The sequence below is a fragment of the Zootoca vivipara genome, chromosome 3 (genome assembly GCF_963506605.1).
Source record: "Zootoca vivipara chromosome 3, rZooViv1.1, whole genome shotgun sequence".
NCBI lineage: Eukaryota > Metazoa > Chordata > Lepidosauria > Squamata > Lacertidae > Zootoca > Zootoca vivipara.
This window is the reverse complement of record NC_083278.1, coordinates 24,590,025-24,610,839: the sequence shown is the minus strand read 5'-3', so window position 1 is coordinate 24,610,839 and position 20,815 is coordinate 24,590,025. Positions and strand designations below refer to the sequence as shown.

Genomic DNA, 20,815 nt, shown 5'->3' with positions numbered 1-20,815 from the left:
TTATGTGCCTGCGCAGGGAGAGATCTGCGAGGTAAGGCAGGTGAGCGGATGCACGTGCAGATAAGCCGAAAATGGTGGAGGGAGGCTTCAGTTCGAAGTGAAGCCACTGTGTTTGCAGTCCAGAGACTGCCGTGGCTTTTAAGGCTTGCTCGGCAAAGGTTTAGTGTCCGATTGCAGCCTTATTTTACTATCGCAGTGCAGTGGCGGTTAGAAGTGGGTTAGATTGGCGAATCATGCAGCCATTCTTTGGGGCTCATATCCTTTTTTCTATCATGCTTTTGCTTTCCTTTGGTGTTATGTCCCTTAAGCTACGACTATAATATATTCGAGTTTACCCGGGAGTAAACTTCGACTACTTTCTGGGCAAACACGTGTGGAATTTGCCCATCAGACGCTCGTTGCTTTATCAATAAATCCAGGAACTGGCAAGTTTGGCTTTAAAGCGTTTGTAGAATAAAGCCATTAGCTGCTGTTAGTGAAAAAGAATAAAGGTTTCTGAATAAGGTGCACCGAATTAACACCGGTGCTTTTCATTTTCCCGCCTTCGGCACCAGCGCATGCGCACTCAAGTCTTTTTTTGAGATTTCCTTCCTCCCCACCCTCCGGTTTTTGCAAGGAGGTTGAGAAAAGAAGGCGGAGACCGCGGTGGTGGCAACGCGCCTGCGCGCAACACTGTTTGGTTTCCTCCGCGTCGTCACTTCCTCGGTTGGACCCTAGGGGAGAAAAGACTCGAAAAGCACCACTCTTCCGGTCGGTTCGTGTTTTAAATAGCTGCCATATGAGGGGCGTAGGAGGTTACTTGCTGCGTCTGCCCTCCCCCCTCTTCCGTTTCTGATCCGGAAGTGTTGGCTGCCGCTGTGGTGGTTTTCAGCCTAACCCAACCATACCCTCAAACTCCAGCGCGGCTAGTTATGCGCTTGCGCGGCTGCCCGAACACGGAAGAGCAGGAGAACAGCGATGACGGACGGAGAGGGCGGTGGGTGGGGGGTTGGGAGGTGAGGCGAGGCGAAGTCTGCAGTTATTATGCTGCGCCGGATCCTGGCCTTGCTCGCTCATCCTTGTTTTCTCCCCAGCAGCAACAGCGGCCCCGGAACTGTCAGGAGCGGCAACATGTTCTACGCGGTGCGGAAGGGCAGGAGGACCGGCGTGTATCGCACCTGGTAAGCGAAGCCACACCTGGAGTGACCAAGCTCCCCCCTCTCCCTGGGGCTAAAATGCTTCGTATTCCTCCCAGTTTGGAAGGGACCCCGAGGGTCATCTGCTCCACCCCCCACAATGCAGATTTTTTTTCTTTAAAAAAATTTGTATTAAGGTTTTTCTTGATTTACAAGAGTGCGTGCATTGTCTCATTTTTTTCAGGTTATGCTTTCGACAGATCAGTTACATTTGTGTGGTGTAGTGGTTAAGAGCGGTAGGCTCGTAATCTGGGGAACTGGGTTCGCATCTCCGCTCCTCCACATGCAGCTGCTGGGTGACCTTGGGCTAGTCACACTTCTCTGAAGTCTCTCAGCCCCACTCACCTCACAGAGTGTTTGTTGTGGGGGAGGAAGGGAAAAGAGATTGTTAGCTGCTTTGAGACTCCTTCGGGTAGTGATAAAGCGGGATATCAAATCCAAACTCCTCCTCTTCTTATTAATATTATTAATTAAATTTATATACCGCCCTATACCTATATCCGTGTTGTATACTTGCCCAATGCAGGGCTCGAACCCACAACCCTGAGATTAAAAGAGTACCAAAGAGCCCAAGGCAGTAAACATTATCTCTCCCCCTCCCCCCTTTTTTTAATAAAAAAAGAACCCATGTCAGGTGGTGGCACTGAGAGCAGGTGTCTGGCTCCAGGCAAGTTTCATAACTGTGTGCAGATTTTAACCCAAATCTTCCTCACACTAGTTCAGTGCTCTTAGTTCCATGGGGCTTTGTGTTTAAGTTACTTTTAAAAAAATAGTTAGATTTATGTAATGTTTCCAGGCCCCAAAGTGGTTCACATAGCCGACCCCGACCTTTTGCCTTTGAAGGGCTAAAACTATGGTGGATTCTTGAGATTGGGAAACTTCCCTTCCAAGAACTGTGTGAGGATTGCCCTTCAGCTGATATAGGGGGAAGCTTTGTGTCCCCAGATTTGCTCAAATGAAGAATAGGTGGCATTGGAGATAACGTGTTTCTTTCTTTAATAATAATAACGTGTTTCTTTCTTTAATAATAATAATAATAATAGCTTTATATTTTTATAGGGAGGAATGTAAAGAACAAGTTGACAAATATAAATATGCTAGCTTCAAGAAGTTTTCAACAGAGGAAGATGCTTGGGACTTCATAAATGATGGATCAACAGGCACATCTCGTCATTCAACTGGTAAGCACTCAGTAAAGGGTTGGTGCTTGTCAGAAATTTTAAGAGTAGCCTTCCGGTAATTAGTATGGGTGTGCTAAATGCTTGATACACTTGTCGGCTGTATTTCCTAATGGCACAGGCTGAGTTCTCAGTTCTGGGATGGTTTTTTTATGTAGGCTAATTGCTCCACCCAAGATTTAGGATCTGGCTTGGTTTTAAGTGAAAGTGGTGGATTTGCGTTAATAGCAGTGACAAGTTACAGCTGAAAGAAGGGGAAGTCTAGACCTCTTGCATATCTCATTTTGTGTTAGATCAGAGGTGGGGAGAGTATGGCTTTCTAGATGTTGGACTACTACAACTCAAACCATCCCTGCCTATTGGTCATGCTGCCTGTGGCTGATGAAAGTTTGATTCCATCAAGATCTGAAAGGCAACAGATAATGGGCCTGAAAGCCCTTGTAACTAAAATAATTCCTTTGCTTTATGCGAGTGTTCAAGATTTTTAGATATTGTACTGTGTGACTAACTATTGAAGATGGTTACATTCCCGTGGGCTACTTTAGAAAGCTGGGAAATGAAGACTACATTCCGATGCTTTACTTCCTTGGGAATGGGTCCTGCTGAACTCAGGGGGACTTATTTTTGAGGAAGCATGTAAGATCAAATTGCAGTTTTGATAAACCTACAGTTGCATTGGAGCTTGGTCCACATGACTTTTGTATGCAGATCATCTAGCACAGGAAGAACTTGTACAGTGGTACCTCTACCTCTGGTTCCGGACATGATCCGTTCCGGGGTGGGCCGTTCGCACCCTGAAAAGTCCGTAACCAGTGTGACGCTTCTGCGCATGTGCAAACCACGCAGAACGCTTGTGCATGCACGTCAAAACCCGGAAGTAAACACTTCCGGGTTTGCCGCGTTCTTAACCAAAAAAAAAACGCAACTTGAAGCATTCGCAAGAAGATGTATGACTGTACTGGCAATTGCTTTGTCACATAATACAATGTGTTCCCTTTACTAGGCACACTGGCTGGGGATGCAGCACATGCAGATGCATCACCACCTAATGACCCAGCAGTTGTTACAGAAGGTGCTCCTCATATTTGTCTTGGTGTTTGTAGTGCTGTAGTAGATGCATAATGCGCCAGGCCGCACACCCCTGTGCTTTCATTCTGGAGCTTTTCTAATGTGCTTTGCATTACTAAACTGCAATCTGACTGTCTCTCATTCTTGCTCAGTGTGGTATTTGCCAGAAAGAGAGACTCAGTGTTTCAGTGCCACCGCTGGATTGCTCTCTCCCTGGATACTGGTTTAGTGCTTCCACATATTTCTGTTGGTGGCTGAATGTCATGGACTGAGTGCTTGGAGAAGGGGCATAGAAAGTTGGGAGTATAAAAATAAGCAAGTGCTTCAGATAGGTCAGGACAAATTACAGATTCATGAAAATTTCCCCAGGTTTCGTTGTATGTTTTGTATTCAAAACTTACTTGATTATGGCAATTTGTTAGACTTGTTAGTCATTTAGTACTCAAAGGTCTCAAAGCAACTTAACACAAGATACATTACATGAAACAATGGAAGTGTTACATTAAATGCGTATCTTGGTTGAGATTCCAGAGTATCAAGTGAGCACAAACAGGGCATTCCTTTCATGTAAATTTCAGAAGCTGACACACTGTTCAAGAGTTCTCAATTGTTGCCTGTCTGTATAGTAGGCAATACAGATCTACATAAGCCACTCACAACTTGTAACGTGTACCTAATATGTGGAAAAACTATCGTGTCCTAATTGTATTGTAGTAGATACAGCTAAGTAGTCCTAGAAATTGCCAGTGGATTTCCATGAGCCCATCTTTTTTGTGGATCTGTTCTGCTGTCCGTTTAATCGCTGAAAGCATGCTTCTGCAAGTTAGCACTGCTCACTCTTTAGTCTTGCAGTATAACCCTTATTGTCTCTCTCTCTGTGTGTGTGTGGTTATGCATTTTTCTGTAGTCCTCCTCACAGTTTATTCATGAGTTAATTTCTAATTACTTTAGAGGGACTTCATTTATGTAATTGGGGGTGTATAAGGTTCTTGAACATGGATATTATACTTTCAATGTGATTTTTTTTTATTTTTTGCATTTCATTTCTTCGAAGGTTACGATAATGCAGCTTATGAAAGACCAAGAAATAATAGGTTAAAGGGTAAGAAGACAACATCGTGGTCAGATTATAGTTCATACAAGAGACCATATGAACAGCCCTCAGAAAACCAACGTGAGAGAAAGCGTGTAAAATATACTGAGGTACCTTACACACCTCCAGAACGCAAAGATGAATTCTCATATACAGGTAAGTGTCTTTATTGCAGCAGGTGACTAAACAATGTTGTCTCCTTACAATTTTTAAATAGAGCTTTTAAGCTGCTGTTATTTATTTAATTTGTACACCACTGTCTATCCAGTTCACAACATAAAAATATAAGATAACAAACCCCAAAATACCTAAGAAAAACAAGAGCAAAAAGAAAACCAATTTCCCTTTTCTCCCACCCCCCATTGGAAGTTCTTTGCATATATATTTAATATGCAAAAGAGCTCCTGGAAATGCACAAGTCACTCCTATTGAAATTGACTTTGCTGCTGCCTAGTGAGTTATGGCACAATCCAAACCCTCCTTGCTGGGGGGGTTGGAGTAGGTGGGAGGTGTCCCTGCCGACCTGCAAGCAGAAGTGCCACTAGTGGGTTTCATATCAGCGGTAGCCAGTAGAAGTTGCTGGAACCTGTAATCCAAGGGAAGGATTCCACCTGCCCAGGATCCCTTGGGGCCTGAGTTGGTCCCACTGTTGTCACATGACTGCATTGGGCGAAATTGTTGTTGCAGTGATTTGCTTCCCCCATCACCTTCCACTCCCGCTGTTGTGTGAAGCAAGTTTGTGGATTCGGCAGTGGCCCCAGCACTAAACCAGAGTAGTCCAGGTTTTGAACGGCACCATTAGTGGCTTTACAGAGTTTGGAATCCAGGTCTTAACACATTGACCGATAACAATTTTTTTACACTTGAGAGCTTTTCCAGCACAGTCGAACCTCCGTTTACGTAACCCTCTAGTTATGTAAACTTTGGCATGCGCGCGCGGCAAACCTGGAAGTAACTTACCAGGTTTCGCCCCATGCGCACTAAGAGTGGTGTGGAGCTCTTAGTTCACATAGGATTTTATATTTGATTTTATCTCTGCTTAAGCTACTGCAGATTTCTGTGCTATATAGAATAAGTCACAAACTTATGCAATAGGTTCTAGTAGATGATTGATCTTAGTATAATAAAGCATTTTATATCTCCTGGTAAATAGATGAAATAACTCTTTGATGGAGTCAAAACCCATGGGAGAGAAATGTTTTAAAGCTTGTGTTTTTTATCTTTCGTTTTATTCTGTGAACCTCCCTGATATCTTGTGATAAAGGGCAGTATATAAATTGAATAAATAACAATAATGTTAATGTGACATACAGCTTTTTTGGTAGCTCACTATCTTTTTCTGAATACAATAATTCAAAACAAAGTGGCTCAGTTGTGCTATGTCCCTTGAAAGCCAGTCTGCATTGGGAGCAGCACATGGCTTGTTTGTATGTGTTATTTTTAACCCATTTTCCTAAATGTGTATTTTTGTAGGAACCTCAATAAGACTTTAATTTGGCAGTAGTATGTTGGGTTGTCCTGATCACCTTTCTTAAATATCAGAACTAAAAAACGTGATGTCCATCCAGCTGGCAATATTCCTGTTGAATTAATTGTCCCATTTCCATTTTTAGGAGATTATGCAGTTGTTTATACTGATGGGTGTTGCTCAAGTAATGGGCGCCGTAAAGCACGTGCTGGAACTGGTGTCTATTGGGGACCCGATCATCCTTTGTAAGTAAGAAATGAGTGGTCAAATAACTTGCGATAAAAACCATTCTAATAGCTTTTTTTTTGGCAGCGATCCCTATTTTTGTTTGCATCCAGACACGATATTTTCCCGTCCTTCCACTAATATTATTTTCAGATGAATACTTTGGCTAGAGGGTGGACCCACTTCTCTTGATCCAATCTTCTGCCTCTTGTGAAGAGTTGCAGGTTCCTGGCCGCATCCACTCGGCCAGGTGAATCTAGTCCAAGCATAGTTTCATTGGTTGTAGACTAGGCTGTAAGAAGAAGAAGAAAAAGTGTGCATGGCATCTGTCCACTGCTTTCCTAAGCAATAAAGAGGAGCCAGAATCAGCCTCATAGTGCTGTCTCGATATATCCCTTTTCTTCAGTCTTGAAAGATTGTTCATGCTTCTTCAGATGGATAAAGTCCATGCCCACCAAAGCGAATGTCCAGAAACCAGACTGGTAAGAAGTCACATTATGGAGGCTAGCACAGTGGTGTCCAAAGTAGCTGCTGAGATGTCCCTTTCAGAAGCAATTAATGCCAGGAGCATCTGCCAGAATTCGCTTCCAAAGCCCTCAGGATGATGTGTCTTCCTATCCAGTCTGACCAAACTGCGGGAGGCAGTGGAAGACAGGAGTGCCTGGCGTGCTCTGGTCCATCGGGTCACGAAGAGTCGGACACAACTAAACAACAACATCCAGCTTGAAAATATTCAGGGCTTGTGATATGTAGAGGGAAAGTATGGCCTCTGCCGTTTGACCAGGTGGATGGTCAGAGTTGGAGCAATTTGTTGTCCACCAATCCTGTCCTTTCCTTGGTCACATTTGAAGGAAATGGCTTGTTTGACGAATGTGTGTACCAAAGGAAAGTAGTGACTGCTGAAAAATAATAAAGCCCGGGGGCTTTCTCTAAATCATTCAGAACCAAGAACACCAGCCATTCATCACATCTTGCACTGGCAGCCTTGAAAGCATGAGAAGCCATTCAAACTTTCCAGTTGTTCTCTGGGAAATGTGAGATCTGGTAGTGGCTCACTTGGCTCCTTACTTTCCTCCCAAAATGGAGCAATAAAGAGGTCTGCCTGACTGAATAACATAAAACATAACACTTTAAAATAGCAAGGATTGGATTTCCATTCCCAGGAGGTGCTTCTGTCCAAGTTTCAGACTTTTTACTTCATCCCTCAATGCCATAGTTCCTCAGCCCATCTCACTCAACAGGGCTTCCTAAACCTTGGGTGGGTTTTTGGCAGGGGCTGTTGGGGACAGAAGGGCCATAGCCTTCCTCTGGCATTTCTTTTGATCCAATATGTGCAATTCAGGTAGAAGCAAACATGGCGTAGGACTAAATTTGAAAATCTGTGGTTTGAAGGAAAATAACATTGGTTTTCCTATTATAAACATGCAGAGTTTCTTTCAGGTCACAGATGTATTTTGATCCCCATATTAGCCTTGAAATGCTTCATGCATGAGAAAAATTACTTGAATGTTGTATGTATTTTGTACTCTTACAGAAATAGTAGTGAAAGACTTCCTGGGCGGCAGACTAATCAAAGGGCTGAAATACAGGTAAGTTAAATGGATCACAGAATTGGCACGATTGAGTGCTTGAGCCTTTTAGTTTTAATGGAAATGTACTTCTTTTTCAAGGGGGGAATTGCATGGATATATATAGAGAGAGAGTATTTGGAGAAATTGAAAGAACAATCTAAAAAGTTATCTCATAAATCCCAAAAAGAAATTGCATGATGGATAGGCTAGTGACGCAGAATAATTATGTAGCTATTATGAGAATTCATAAAACCTAGTTAAGTAATTGGTCAATTGTCTTTAACATAATTTGCTTCAATTTCTGGACAAACAGTGCTACAATTGGATTACATTGCTTTTGTGTTATAATTTTGAAAGTTGCCATCAGTATTGATGGTTCAACTTCCTTTCTGCTGAGTTGTGTATTCTAAATGTTTTCTGTAGGCAGCTTGCAAAGCAATAGAGCAAGCCAAGAGTCGAAATATCAATAAACTGGCAATCTATACTGACAGCAAGTTCACCATCGAAGGTAAGTAACTGTGCATTGGGAATACGTAATAAGGCAAGAAGCATGTGAAATGGCCTTCTGAAAGGATAATAAGTTTGTGCAGGGCATGGGACTTGGTATTTTGATTATTTACCAAGACGCTTCCAGCACCTTTCTGGGAGACCAGAGTTCTAGTCCCACTTGGCCATGAAGCTCACAGAGTGACCTTGGCCCAGTCACATTATCTTGGTCTAACCTACCTCACACCATTGTGTGGAAAAAATGGAGAGTGGGGGGAGAACTATGTGTACAATCTTGAGCTCTTTGGGGGAAAGGTGGGCTAGAAATAAATAACTTTCCAATGATCCAAGACCTAGGAATTTAGCATGTAATATATAATGAATGTTTGCTTTTGATGTTTAAGCAGATCCTAGTGGTAAGCAGGCATGTGAATGAGTGTTGGGTGTTTTTCTATTGAAAGCTAGTGGTTTGGGAAGGGTTTGCATTAAAAGCTAACAAATGCTGCTCTCCAGAGAATACTTTCAATAATAGAATTGTGGCCAAGGGAGGCTGTCCTCCATATACCGTTTCTTTTCCATCCAACCCCCAGTCCCAAGATTTACCAGCCAACGTTGCCTTTCTGGATTTATCCTCTTTCAACTTGGACGCATTTGTCCCCAAGCTAGGGACTGGCATTTCCTATGTTTAAAACCCATATTGGCAGGGATCCAACAAACCTGATAAATTCCATATTTTTTTGCTCCATAAGAAGCCCTTTTCCCTCCTTTAAAGTAAAGGAGAAATGTATGTGCGTCTTATGGAGCGAATGTGTGGTCGAGCGCTGGCTCCCTTTCTGGCCCCACCCCCTTGCCCAGGCCTCCATTGTTGAATGTTCTGCAGGCAGAGGCTGTTTGTTTCCCCAGCGACATGTGACTGGCTGATTAGATTATCTGTTTGGAAACTGCAGAAACAGCTCCCTTTCCTTTCCTAAAGAAGCTGCAGAACTGTGAGTTGAACCCCATAAAAACGGGGTTTTTTTCCTTTGCAAAGTGAGCTCAACAACTTTGAGCTGATCCTCCAAAAAATGGGGCTTTTCTCCTTTACAAAAGAAGCTGCACAACTTTGAGCTGATCCCCCCCAAAACGGGGCTTTCCCCCTTTCCTCCTCTAAAAACTAGGTGTGTCTTATGGTCAGGTGCGTCTTAGGGAGCGAAAAATATGTTAAATACTCATATATGCCCAGAAAGTGACTTCCTTCTCAAAAGCAAAGGTTAGAAGTGGGTTGGTAACTGTAGAATCCGCATCTGGTTTTAACTTTTTATTTTGAGAGAGACCTGAACATCTGCAGATGTTACCCATTATCTATGCTTGAAGTGGGTCCCTGTCCACAAATGACCCCTTCAAGATCTAGTCTTCAGCTTCTACTTATGGCAGGCAAGACCAGCTATAAGCTGACCGGTGCTTAAAATGGTAGGCCCAAAGTCAAACTGAATATGCATGACTTATAATGGGCTGCAAATTTATTACAGCAAACATTCAGTGCCTGCCTAGACCCAGCTTGGATTCACCACCATATACACTTCTTTGAACAGCACAACTGGATGGCATTTTGCAGATGTGCGGTAGAATCCGAGGACAATTTCAGCAGTCCTTTAAAAAAGTCACGATTCAACAGATGCATCTTGTTCTTACATAGGTATGACAAGCTGGGTTAAAAACTGGAAGAAGAATGATTGGAAAACATACAAAGGAACAGATGTAACCAACAGGGAAGACTTTGAAAGGCTTGATAAGCTTTCGGAAGGCATGGATATTCAGTGGGTAAGTTATGTGGTTTGAAAAGGCAGACTTCATAAATAGCAAGTGCATACTATTAAAAATGAATGTTAACAAAAATAATGCAAGTAATTCTGTTTAGTAATGGAAATGTGCAAGTGTTTGGTACCAGTCCAGGGGAAGGCCTGTGTTTTGTTATGTTTTGAATCAGAAAACTGCATTTTATTCTGACCCGTGTATTTTTCTTCACAAGTTTTTTTGGGGGGAATTGAAATACGGTGTTGCTTTCTAACTCTTTGCGGGTGCGGGACTGGGGGAAAAATGTCTTACCAACACGCTGCCTTAACAGTAGCAAACCATTTGCATGTCTGTTCCTTAGCTTTTGATAAAAACAAGAATTGAGTATTGGCCTTTTTAAAAAGAGTCATTTTTGGCACTTTGAACTGAAAGCTGTCTCGTGAGATGTGGAGGATGGGGAGATAGTCATAAAATGAATATGGCTGTACAGTTGTAGTAACTGGTTCAATTTACTGTTAACAGAAACACGTTCCAGGTCATTCTGGCTTTGCTGGAAATGAAGCAGCTGATCGACTAGCAAAAAAAGGTGCTGGAAAGTCCTTGTCCTAGAATGTGTTAGAAATATCCATTGACTTTGGGGGCAGAGTAACAACATTTTTGACTAACAGGCTGTGATTGTGGTGGATAAATGTGAGTTTTACTGACTTGCCATCCAATTTCTTGATACTGAGAAGCCCAGGTTTGGATACTAAGGATTATTCTAAAGATGGCATGAGATATTTAAACAAAATGCTTGTTTGATGCATTCTGGTTATGAAGAGTTACGACACCGCAGAATTTTACGTAAGGCGTTTGTTTCACAGTTGTACATTCAAGAGTTGTGTTTTATATATAAAAAAATTTAATAAAAGTTTTTGTTTTTCACCTTGGCATCTCAACTGCGATAGATAATAACAATAAACACCAAAATCACAGATTTACAACAGCATGTGCCAAATACACATCAGTAGCAACCTTAGGGCAGTATACTCAAATCAGGCCCCCAAAACTGCTCCAATTCATACTTTAATGCACATGCGGGGAGCCTGTTATTAACCAAGTTATTGGTGGGTGAGGCCAGAAGCAAAAATGGGAAGAACAGCAAATGTACATTTTTTGACTTTTTATGATAGGTAGTTGTTTCTACACAGAGTCCACCAGGCAACCCAGAGGCATTATTGGAGTTCAGAGATAGACTCCAGTCACAGAAATATTGGAGGAGGGTAAAGTAGGGCTGGTGGGATATGCTGTACAGAGAGTTCCAAGGGCCTGATAAGAAAGGCCTGGGGGGTCACATTTTGACCTATGCCAGCAAAATTTGCTCACAGGTTTACTACCTAGCACAAACTGGAAGGTGGCATTAGGGATGGTAAATATCCTTCTAGAGTTAGCAGATTGCTGCTAGTTTTAAAGTCATCGCCCCGCCCCCCCCCCCCCGGAAATTCAAGGGCACCAATTGGATCCCAACAACTGTGTTGTGGCCATTGCTTATTTAGCTGTGTGCCTCTCCAAATGGATCGACAATAATAGTGCAGAGAAATGCAGTCCAAGTCTTGATTTTTCTTCCCCTGCCCGGACGCCCTGCAATTTGACTTTGACAGTTTTCATGGTTCTCTGAGATTATTAATGACCTCTCATGACCAGTCCTCTCTTCATATTCCCCTTCATCCATCAGAGAGCATGGGGCTGTTGATCCGTCTCTCCTTGAACTGGCAAGGCAGAAGTCATTTGCCAATCTCCCTGGGAGGTGATGGCTCAGAATGCACAGCAGATGTTTTATTCCACAACTCTTCTCCCTCCTAGAGCTTCTCCCAGTCTGCGGAGGTTATTGCTTATTTTACCAGGAGGAGGAGGTGTTGTATTGTCATCAAGAAACCTGGAACCACGAGAAACACTATGATTCGCGGACGACTTCAGTGGTCTAATTTCTACATATTTACAAGGTTATTTTATTTGGGCGATGCAAAACAAGAAACAACCCACAAAGTTTGTTTTTTTTTTCCTATTCCAGATACACTTTAATTTATTTTTCTTTTTGTTGAAAGAATTAGACAACACTACCATAAAAATGCAGGATAAAAATTACAAACATTGATGATAAATACTGGCTGATAAAAAGAAACTGACATTGCAAAGGCCCATTTGTGTTTAGAAGTCTAGAAGAGGCCAGGAATGATTCGTGCCAACCCAACCTCTAATGGCAGAAGGAAGGGGATGTATAGCCAGTTTTAGTCACCAGCTTCTATGTTTCAGCTAATGTTATACAGGCTTAAGGGCATGGTATTGTATTTTGACTCGCCCCATAGAATGTAATGCAGTCAGGGCAGGAATGCGGCTCAACCCAACCTCTAAAAAGCAGGCACTTCCTATAGAAGTGGCTGGAGTTCTCTGCAGCTTGCTTTAATTGTTTAGTGCAGCCTCCCTGGTTTAGGGCTATTTTATAATCACTGCAGGCAGTGCAAAAGACGGTTTCAAATTAGAAATGCATCTGAACAAGGGAGGAAAAGGTTGGCCCAAACGCCATAGAGAACGGCTACAAAGTCTGGAGGTTGTCCTGCAATCGTAACCATGTCTACTCAGATGTCCTACTGAATTCAATGGAGCTTATTCCCAGATAAGGGGTTAGGATCGCAGCCTTGGTCAAGATCTGAGGCTGCAATCCTGTGCATGTTACTGCAGTGAAGAGGCTGGGTCTTGCTTCCAAGTACATGTGCGTAAAATCAGGATTTATATAATCAGGGTGGGTGATAAATAAAAGCACCTCAAGCTTCCCGGTCGTCTTGTCCTGTGTATATGACTCTAAAAAATGTGCTTATAACCTTCATTGTTAACTTACTTGCCACAATGACTTCCAAGCAGTATACAAATATAAAACCAGTTATAAAAACATGGCCACACATAATTAAAATACACAATAAAATAATTTCTCTGTGTGTGCATTAGTAGAGATAAGGCTGCCTATGCATTCAGCAGCTTTTATTTTCTCAAGCAATAAGTTTTTCTCCCAGGGAGATTTGAGGGGAAATTTCATCTTCCAGGAGGCTTGTGGCCTTTTGACACGCTAAAGGTAAAGGGACCCCTGACCATTAGGTCCAGTCGTGGACAACTCTGGGGTTGCAGCGCTAATCTCGCTTTACTAGCCGAGTGAGCCGGCGTTTGTCCGCAGACAGCTTCTGGCTCATGTGGCCAGCATGACTAAGCCGCTTCTGGCGAACCAGAGCAGCACACGGAAATGCCGTTTACCTTCCTGCCGGAGCGGTACCTATTTACTTGCACTTTGATGTGTTTTCAAACTGCTAGGTTGGCAGGAACAGGGACCAAGCAACGGGAGCTCACCCCATCGCGGGGATTCAAACCGCCGACCTTCTGATCGGCAAGCCCAAGGCTCAGGTTTAACCCACAGTGCCACCCACATCCCGAATGCTGGTACATCACTAATCAAAAACATCCACATGACATATCTAAATATTAAGGCTTTGGTTGTACGTGTGCTTTCTGCAAATGGAAAAGACTTCATTTATGGAAGGCCTTAGATCCAGCAGAAGATCCTGCTGGTGGAAGAAGACAGCTTTCAATATAATATTTCCCTCCAGGCTGCTGCAATATTCAACCTTTTTTGGGGAACAGATTTTCCAAGGGGCTGCAAGGGAAGGAGAAATTAGTGAAAGCTCTCTTTTTTGTCAGCAGGAGAAAACTCAGAATCCACACCTGTGTACTTAATGGGTATGTTCAAACACAACAAGCCATGAATCCTGGTTTAATAAACCACAATGTTAGATGTGATCTATCACATGCCAGCCAACAATGATAGATGTGGAGAACAGATTTTGCTGAACTACAACTACAACTGCCCCAGGAAGCAGGACAAATGGTCGAGGATGATGGGAGCTGTAGTTAGTTCATGCAGCTTAGAGTGGAGAACTTTGCTTAATGTCCAAAACTGAAATTCTTGGTTTTTTGCATCCAAACAAAGCAGGATTAGAAAAAAACAGCTTTTATACAGGTTGTAGGCTTACAAATCCTAACCTTTTTGGGGAGCAACAAAATCCCATATTGGACATCATGGGAAGTGATTCTGGTTTGTTTACTCGATCACATGAAGGGAGAAGTAAATAGGCTTCGCTCACCAGCATGTTGCCAATTCACATTGCGGTTTATTAAGCCTAGCTTATTATAAACGTGAACTTGGCCACTATAGCTATTTAAAAGGCACTAGTCACATGGTAGATTTACATGTGGAAAAGGCAGGCAAGGGTCAGCATTGTAATAGAAGAGGATTTGGTATCTGAAAGGAACATGAAACATCTATTAAACAACGTTTTTAAAAAGTGGAAGATCTTTTGGAAATGAGTTGCAAAATTTCTCCCGTGCTCTCCCTCGCAAAGCTACCACTGAGCTGCATTGTATAAGGACTTCATTGTAACTCAGTGCCTATTTATTTGGGTAAAAGCTCCACTCAACACGAGTGTATGTGTGTGTGAGAGAGCTTGCCGTCTTAGGATAAAATTTCTGGCATCGGATGAGGTGGACTCTGGTCCCCAAAAGCTTATAGGGAGCTTCAGTCCCTCCAGATGCCATTGGACTACAGCTGTCATCAGGTAGCATGGCCAGAAGACGGGGATAAGAAATGTCACAATAGCTGCCAGGCACCATCTTCGGTACCCGCTGGCTTATGCCACAATTTTTAAGGGGGGCAATCAAATGTTACGCACTTCTAACTGTTCCATCTGCACAAGCATTTCAGTTTGCTGGTCAGGATTATCACTCCTTGCACCCTGCTCAATTTTGGGGGATGCACAGGGGAAGAGGGGGCAAAGCCCCATTGCTCAAGCAGAAGTCCTCTTGCAGGACTTCTGCTGAAGAGGTTCATTATGTGAATCTCACCCATAGTTTTCTAATGTGCCATAAGGCTCCCTTGTTTTCCCACAAAGCCCAGCGCTCCAGCAATAGTTTTAAAGAACGTTAGCCCGGGGGGGGGGGGGGAGAGAAAAAGTTTACCACTGCAGTATTTAACTTTCTTCACCTGAGCTCTGAGACCTGGAAAAAGAACTGAAGATGGCCTACTGTTGAGTGTTGTTTCTCAGCACCCCCTGACCAACCTTCTAGCTTGAGCCTAGAGATTTAAGAAAGCCTTCCATTACTTGCACCTTTAGAGCTCATTTTCTCTCTGCCTATCTATCTTTTTCAGACAGCCTTCTGGCCTGCTTAGCTTAGAAGAAATTCCTTCAGTTTTGCCTAGGGGAACGAGGGGAGCATTGTGAGAAGCATCTGACTCAGAATTGATTTGCTGGAGTGTTTCGCGTGGTGCGTTTCTAGCAGTCCGGGGAGCTGGAGAAAATGCAGACCTCCAGGCATCTGTGGGAGCAGACAGGTTTTTTGGGGGTGGGGGGTTTACAAGGGGTGGGGGAAACCCCACTCCTGCTGATCGCTTCTGATCCTGCCCTGTGTCAGTTTTGGATACACCAGCAAAATAAAAATCATTTGATGTGTGGCAAGCTGTGCTTGGCATATGCTTGGAAATCCGCAAACGAGAGGGGAGCTGAATTAAAAATAATTGAGAAAAGGGAAAGGGGAGGAAAAACCCCGACAACACCACTGAGATGCAACATTTGGTGTTTCCTTAGGCTCCTGCTGTGAGCAATGTCCGTCTGGAATTTAATGTTCAAGGAGATGTGTGTGTATATAGATTGAACCTCGAGCGTAATAAATTCTTGGGGTCCTGCACAGGCTGGCAACCTGCCCTGTTTCTCTCCTGCTAGATGAAAGGCAATAACGCTACCCGACTTTTCTTCTGTGCAAGCAGGCCCAATATGATGACAGCTTTCCACTTGATTGCCTATGTGGCAGCAGAATCAAAGGAATAAGCCACACACACACACACACACACACACCCTGCAGTGAAGCTGTAATACCTGATCTTTGCCTTCTAGCATCAGAAATGCACGGCCTGTCTCACTCCAGCCTCGCTCTTGCCTTCTAGCTTCATGCTAAAAGCCTGTAACGTTACAGGTTGCAAGGCTTAGTCCACAGTGTGTGTGTGTGTGTGTGTGTGTGTGTGTGTGTGTGTGTGTGTGTGTTTCGGTGGGAGGAATCATTCTGATCACGCTTACTTGGAACTAAGCCCCATTGAATAAAGTGAGACTTACTTCCTGCTGAACTAGTAGAGGTTTGGCAGGAACCATCCCTACCTTCTTTTAGATGTCTTCTGAAAATGGTAATTGTTTAGGCAGGCTTTCACATGTGAATTTCTCTCTAATCAATGTGTAACTACTGTTTAACCCAGGGATGGCCAAACTTGGCCCTCCAGCTGCTTTGGGACCACAACTCCCATCATCCCTAGCTAACAGGACCAGTGGTCAGCGATGATGGGAATTGTAGTCCCAAAACAGCTGGAGGGTGAAGTTTGGGGAATGATGGTTTAACTGATGCTTTTTATTATGCTTTTATAGATACTTTTACTGATTCTATTAAATTTTTTATATGTTGCATAATGCCTTAATACACTTCATGAAAGTTCCACTTGTAGACATTTCAGCTAAAGAGATAAACACACACATACATACTTACCTGGCAAAGGGGGACCCCAGGGTGAGGCTCGTCTACTGCACTCCAGGTGTGCTGACCCCCTGCGATCTCCCAAATGCAGGAAACGTGACTACATAATCTGTGGTAGTGGGGGACTGTGTTTGTGTACTCGCTCTCGGAACATAGTGATGACTAAAGGTGCTTCCCTGGGGGAAAAATAGAAATCTTATTCATAAACTGAAATGTATAATTTTACGGCGCCGCAAGGATAGCCAAGAATGGTTACAATAAAGACTGAGTCGCAATCGCTGTTATCGCTTTGGCACAATTGTTGGCATCCGTCGGCCTTGAGGAACAATGGAGTGTGCCTCTGGGGGTGAAGTCCAACCACTGGAGAATCACAGCACCTGCTGTGGCTGCAGAAACCGGTTAACCCAGGCCTAGGCAAACTCCGGCCCTCCAGATGTTTGGGACTACAATTCCCATCATCCCTGACCACTGGTCCTGTTAGCTGGGGATGATGGGAATTGTAGTCCCAAACATCTGGAGGGCCGGAGTTTGCCTATGCCTGGGTTAACTTGTAACTGCTGCCTCCCACATTGTTTTGCTAGGTTAGCAGCACCGAAATGACCTTTCTGGGGAAGGTCAAGTCTGGGCAGTGCTGCCCAAACAAGAACTCCCCCTTTTTGGTCTCGCTGATGCGTTCCAAAGAAAAGCAGAGCAATACGTCTGGCACCAGCTGGGCTGCCGGAGCTGCCGGAAGGAGGAGTACAAGGCGCCATCCAACCGTCTTAGGGACTCCACTCCGTATGGTGTAGGGTTTACTCCTTGGCCTTCTCTTCTCTCAAAAATGTCCCGTAAGACAGTGGGCACGGCATAATGCAATCTTATTAAAAGGCAGGGTATTATCCAACACTGCCAGTTATTTCAGTAGAGGGTGTCCTGACTGGGCCATGCAGAGACTACTGTTGATGCCAGTCATCCAATTCTGCTAAGGTCTTGACTATCAACTGAAATCACCCACAAAATGCAACAATTCAATGATAAGAGCATCTCCTTGGTATACAGAGGATCCCAGGTTTGGTTCCTGGTAGGACTGGGAACATGCCGTCTGGAGAGCTGCTGCCAATCGGTGTAGACAGTTCTGAGCCAAATGAATCAACCGTCTGACTCAGCGTTCCATAGCTAGACATGTGTCTAGACATTTCCATAATCCACTGGTGATCATGACCAGTGGATTTGAAAAAGGATCTTTTTCTGTCTTGCAGCAACGCTGGGTTCTCTCTCTGATGGGGGGGGGGGCAGGAAGAGTCAATCTGGGATTGACTGCTTCAGGGCCCATTTGTTCACCCTGGTATTTCCTAGGGAGCAAATGACAACATTCCTCAACATGTAGCCCAAGGAACAAAAGCAATTATCTAAAGTTATGCAGGCAGAGACCATTAAATTAGCCAGCAGCAGATTAACACTGCCAAGCATACTGTTGATTGCAATATGAGAGAACAAGCAGCTTCCGCAATTAATTCTGCAAAGCCGCCCAAGGTTCAGGCTGACCTACCTTCCAAACAAAGACCGGAGATAAGATCCACTTGGAAGGAGAAATCTTGTTTAACCCCACCAAGCCAGTCTTTTTTTTTATTTTATTTTGCAAACGCACATGCCAAAGTAAACCTCCCACAAGCTATTGGAAGTCGTGCTGAGTCTTCCCGCAGAACATCTGGCAACATCACTTCCCTAAAGGGGCAACAGAATGAAATAACTTTTCAAAGATGGCAAGGAAAGATTGAAGAGCACTAGCTCAACCTGAGCATAGCTCAGACAGAAGGAATAGCCTTTCCAAAAAGGAGCTGAGTGGGTGACACATTATTCCAGGTAGGAGCGTCTGATGCTACAAGCTACAAGCCCATGCATAGAACTGCACAGGGACTATGAAGAACAGGGTTTCTTTTACAAATAATTTTGAGTACTCATCTCTGCAATTCAGGTGTTTGTTTTTATACAGCAGAACATTTGCCACCAGGGTTGAAATCCTAAGTGTGCTTACTTAGAAGTAAGTCCCCTGAAATCAATGGGATATATTTTCAAGTATCATGCATTATTAGGGTCAGTCAATAACTCATGTTATGTGTCTATTATAAATGACCTCTCAGTATTTAATGACTGAATTAGGCTGCAATCTTTCACACATTTACCTGGGAATAAGACCCATCGAAAAACAATTGCACTTCTGAGTAGATATGCACAGGATTCTTAGCCCTGATTCTTAAAAAAAAAGCTTGATTATGAGTGTCATCAAATTCATTGGTCTAGATTAGAATTTGACGTCTTAAAAAAAATGCCAGAGAAAAATCAACACAATTCAGTTTCTGCCTTTTTACTTTTGTGTTTTCTCTTTTGAGAAATGGAACCGCTGATTGATCTACCCTGGAAGACACTCCAAATTCTCCAAGACTTGCTGTTCAGTTTTATCCAGGAGCACATTTTGTGAAAATAGCCCAGGGCATTCCTGTTTTGTCATGAGATAGCAAATTTGGGTTGATGCTGCGATGTGTAAATGCCATCTAATAACAAGAGCAGCATTTATTGTACCAAAACTTATGTACTCAAACTGATCTTTTGTATTGTGGTGAAAGTACAGGTAACTCACAATCTACAAGCATTTAACTTGTGCATATTCAGCTTTACATGTTTGGCAAAAAATTTTAAATAGAAAAATTAAAGGGAGCAAAAAGGGGGCGGGCACTTGTGTGGGGGGACGACGGGACTTTGGTATTGGCAATTCCACCCACCATTGCGCCCAAAGTGTTTTGACTATACACTATTTTCGCTTCATGTCCTATCCCAGGAATGTAACCCCTGTGTAAGCAGAGTTGCCTGTACTAGCTTGGGCAGGTAACAAAATATACAAATACAAATCAGGCAAATATCAGATGACGCAGACACATGCAGTTCTCTCCCAACTTTTTTTAAATTAAATCAAATTTAATACATTCTCCACAAATACAGTGGCCATCTTAATTCTGAAACGTTCTATTTTCAGAGTAAATTATGGGAGATCAATCAATTAATAATAATACTAAAAATACTTTTATTATTTATACCTGCCCATCTGGCTGCGTTTCCGCAGCCACAATGGGCTGGCAGAAAGAAATGCCAGTTTTGTTTTAAGGGTCGAAAACAAAAGCCAGTACAGGGCAAAGTTTGAGTTATCTCGCCCTACTAAACTTCTCATGGTGAGGATATCACACAGCTAGCGTGGGCTGGTGTGAAAAATGCCACCAGCACACCCATACCGTGGGAAGCTGCCCCAACAGGCAAATTTACACGTGCACAAACGGTTCCATTACGACATGACTCGGGGTGGAGATTCGAGCCGCTGCTCCTTTTTCACGCGTCTAAAAAAAAAAAGCCAACAGTGGTCTGTATAGTTAAAGCTATGGTTTTCCCAGTAGTGATGTATGGAAGTGAGAGCTGGACCATAAAGAAGGCTGATCGCCAAAGAATTGATGCTTTTGAATTATGGTGCTGGAGGAGACTCTTGAGAGTCCCATGGACTGCAAGAACATCAAACCTATCCATTCTGAATGAAATCAGCTCCGAGTGCTCACTGGAAGGACAGATCCTGAAGCTGAGGCTCCAATACTTTGGCAACCTCATGAGAAGAGAAGACTCCCTGGAAAAGACCCTGATGTTGGGAAAGATTGAGGGCACAAGGAGAAGGGGACGACAGAGGACACGATGGCTGGACAGTGTTCTCGAAGCTACCAACATGAGTTTGACCAAACTGCGGGAGGCAGTTGAAGACAGGAATGCCTGGTGTGCTCTGGTCCATGGGGTCACAAAGATAATAATAATAATAATAATAATAATAATAATAATAATAATAATAATAATAATAATTAATTTATTATTTATACCCTGCCCATCTGGCCGGATTCCCCCAGCCACTCTGGGCGGCTTCCAACAAAATATTAAAATACAGAAATCCATCAAACATTAAAAGCAGGGCTGCCTTGAGATGCCTTCTAAAGGTCTGGTAACTGTTGTTCTCTTAAATTAGAGAATTAAGAGAAGAGTCGGACACGACTAAACAACAACAACAACAAAAAGCGCTTTAACTAATAAAAAAAATAAAAATTCCGGAGTTTAACTGGATTGGGATGGGGAAGGTGCTGCGGGTCTAGGAGCCTCGTGCACACTTGAATTGCCCCTTC

The 20,815-nt window shown here is 43.3% G+C and overlaps 1 protein-coding gene and 1 pseudogene across 3 annotated transcripts; both read left to right on the top strand.

Moving 5' to 3' along the window:
• The first annotated feature begins 903 nt into the window (after positions 1 to 903).
• LOC132591159 (ribonuclease H1-like) lies at positions 904 to 10,947 on the top strand. 3 transcript variants are annotated; one of them, XM_060272465.1, is made up of 10 exons: positions 904 to 976; positions 1,074 to 1,160; positions 2,235 to 2,356; positions 3,357 to 3,425; positions 4,476 to 4,670; positions 6,128 to 6,227; positions 7,742 to 7,796; positions 8,202 to 8,286; positions 9,940 to 10,064; positions 10,560 to 10,947. In XM_060272465.1, the coding sequence occupies exons 1-10, from the start codon at positions 912 to 914 to the stop codon at positions 10,644 to 10,646; spliced, it is 990 nt and encodes a 329-aa protein (XP_060128448.1). In that variant the 5' UTR covers positions 904 to 911; the 3' UTR covers positions 10,647 to 10,947. The 3 variants fall into 3 exon arrangements, with proteins under 3 accessions (XP_060128448.1, XP_060128449.1, XP_060128450.1); XM_060272466.1 differs by lacking the exon at positions 3,357 to 3,425 and having other exon boundaries at positions 905 to 976; XM_060272467.1 differs by lacking the exon at positions 3,357 to 3,425 and having other exon boundaries at positions 925 to 1,160.
• A 5,688-nt stretch (positions 10,948 to 16,635) lies between these two features.
• Positions 16,636 to 16,777, top strand: LOC118083266 (U1 spliceosomal RNA; annotated as a pseudogene).
• Positions 16,778 to 20,815: the final 4,038 nt, after the last annotated feature.

Excerpts from the sequence above, each read along its gene's own strand:
- LOC132591159 (XM_060272465.1), top strand. The coding sequence starts at position 912 with ATGCGCTTGCGCGGCTGCCCGAACACGGAAGAGCAGGAGAACAGCGAT. Across the intron at positions 1,161-2,234 it reads ACCGGCGTGTATCGCACCTG|GGAGGAATGTAAAGAACAAG; the intron begins GTAAGCGAAGCC and ends ATATTTTTATAG. Across the intron at positions 4,671-6,127 it reads AGATGAATTCTCATATACAG|GAGATTATGCAGTTGTTTAT; the intron begins GTAAGTGTCTTT and ends TTCCATTTTTAG.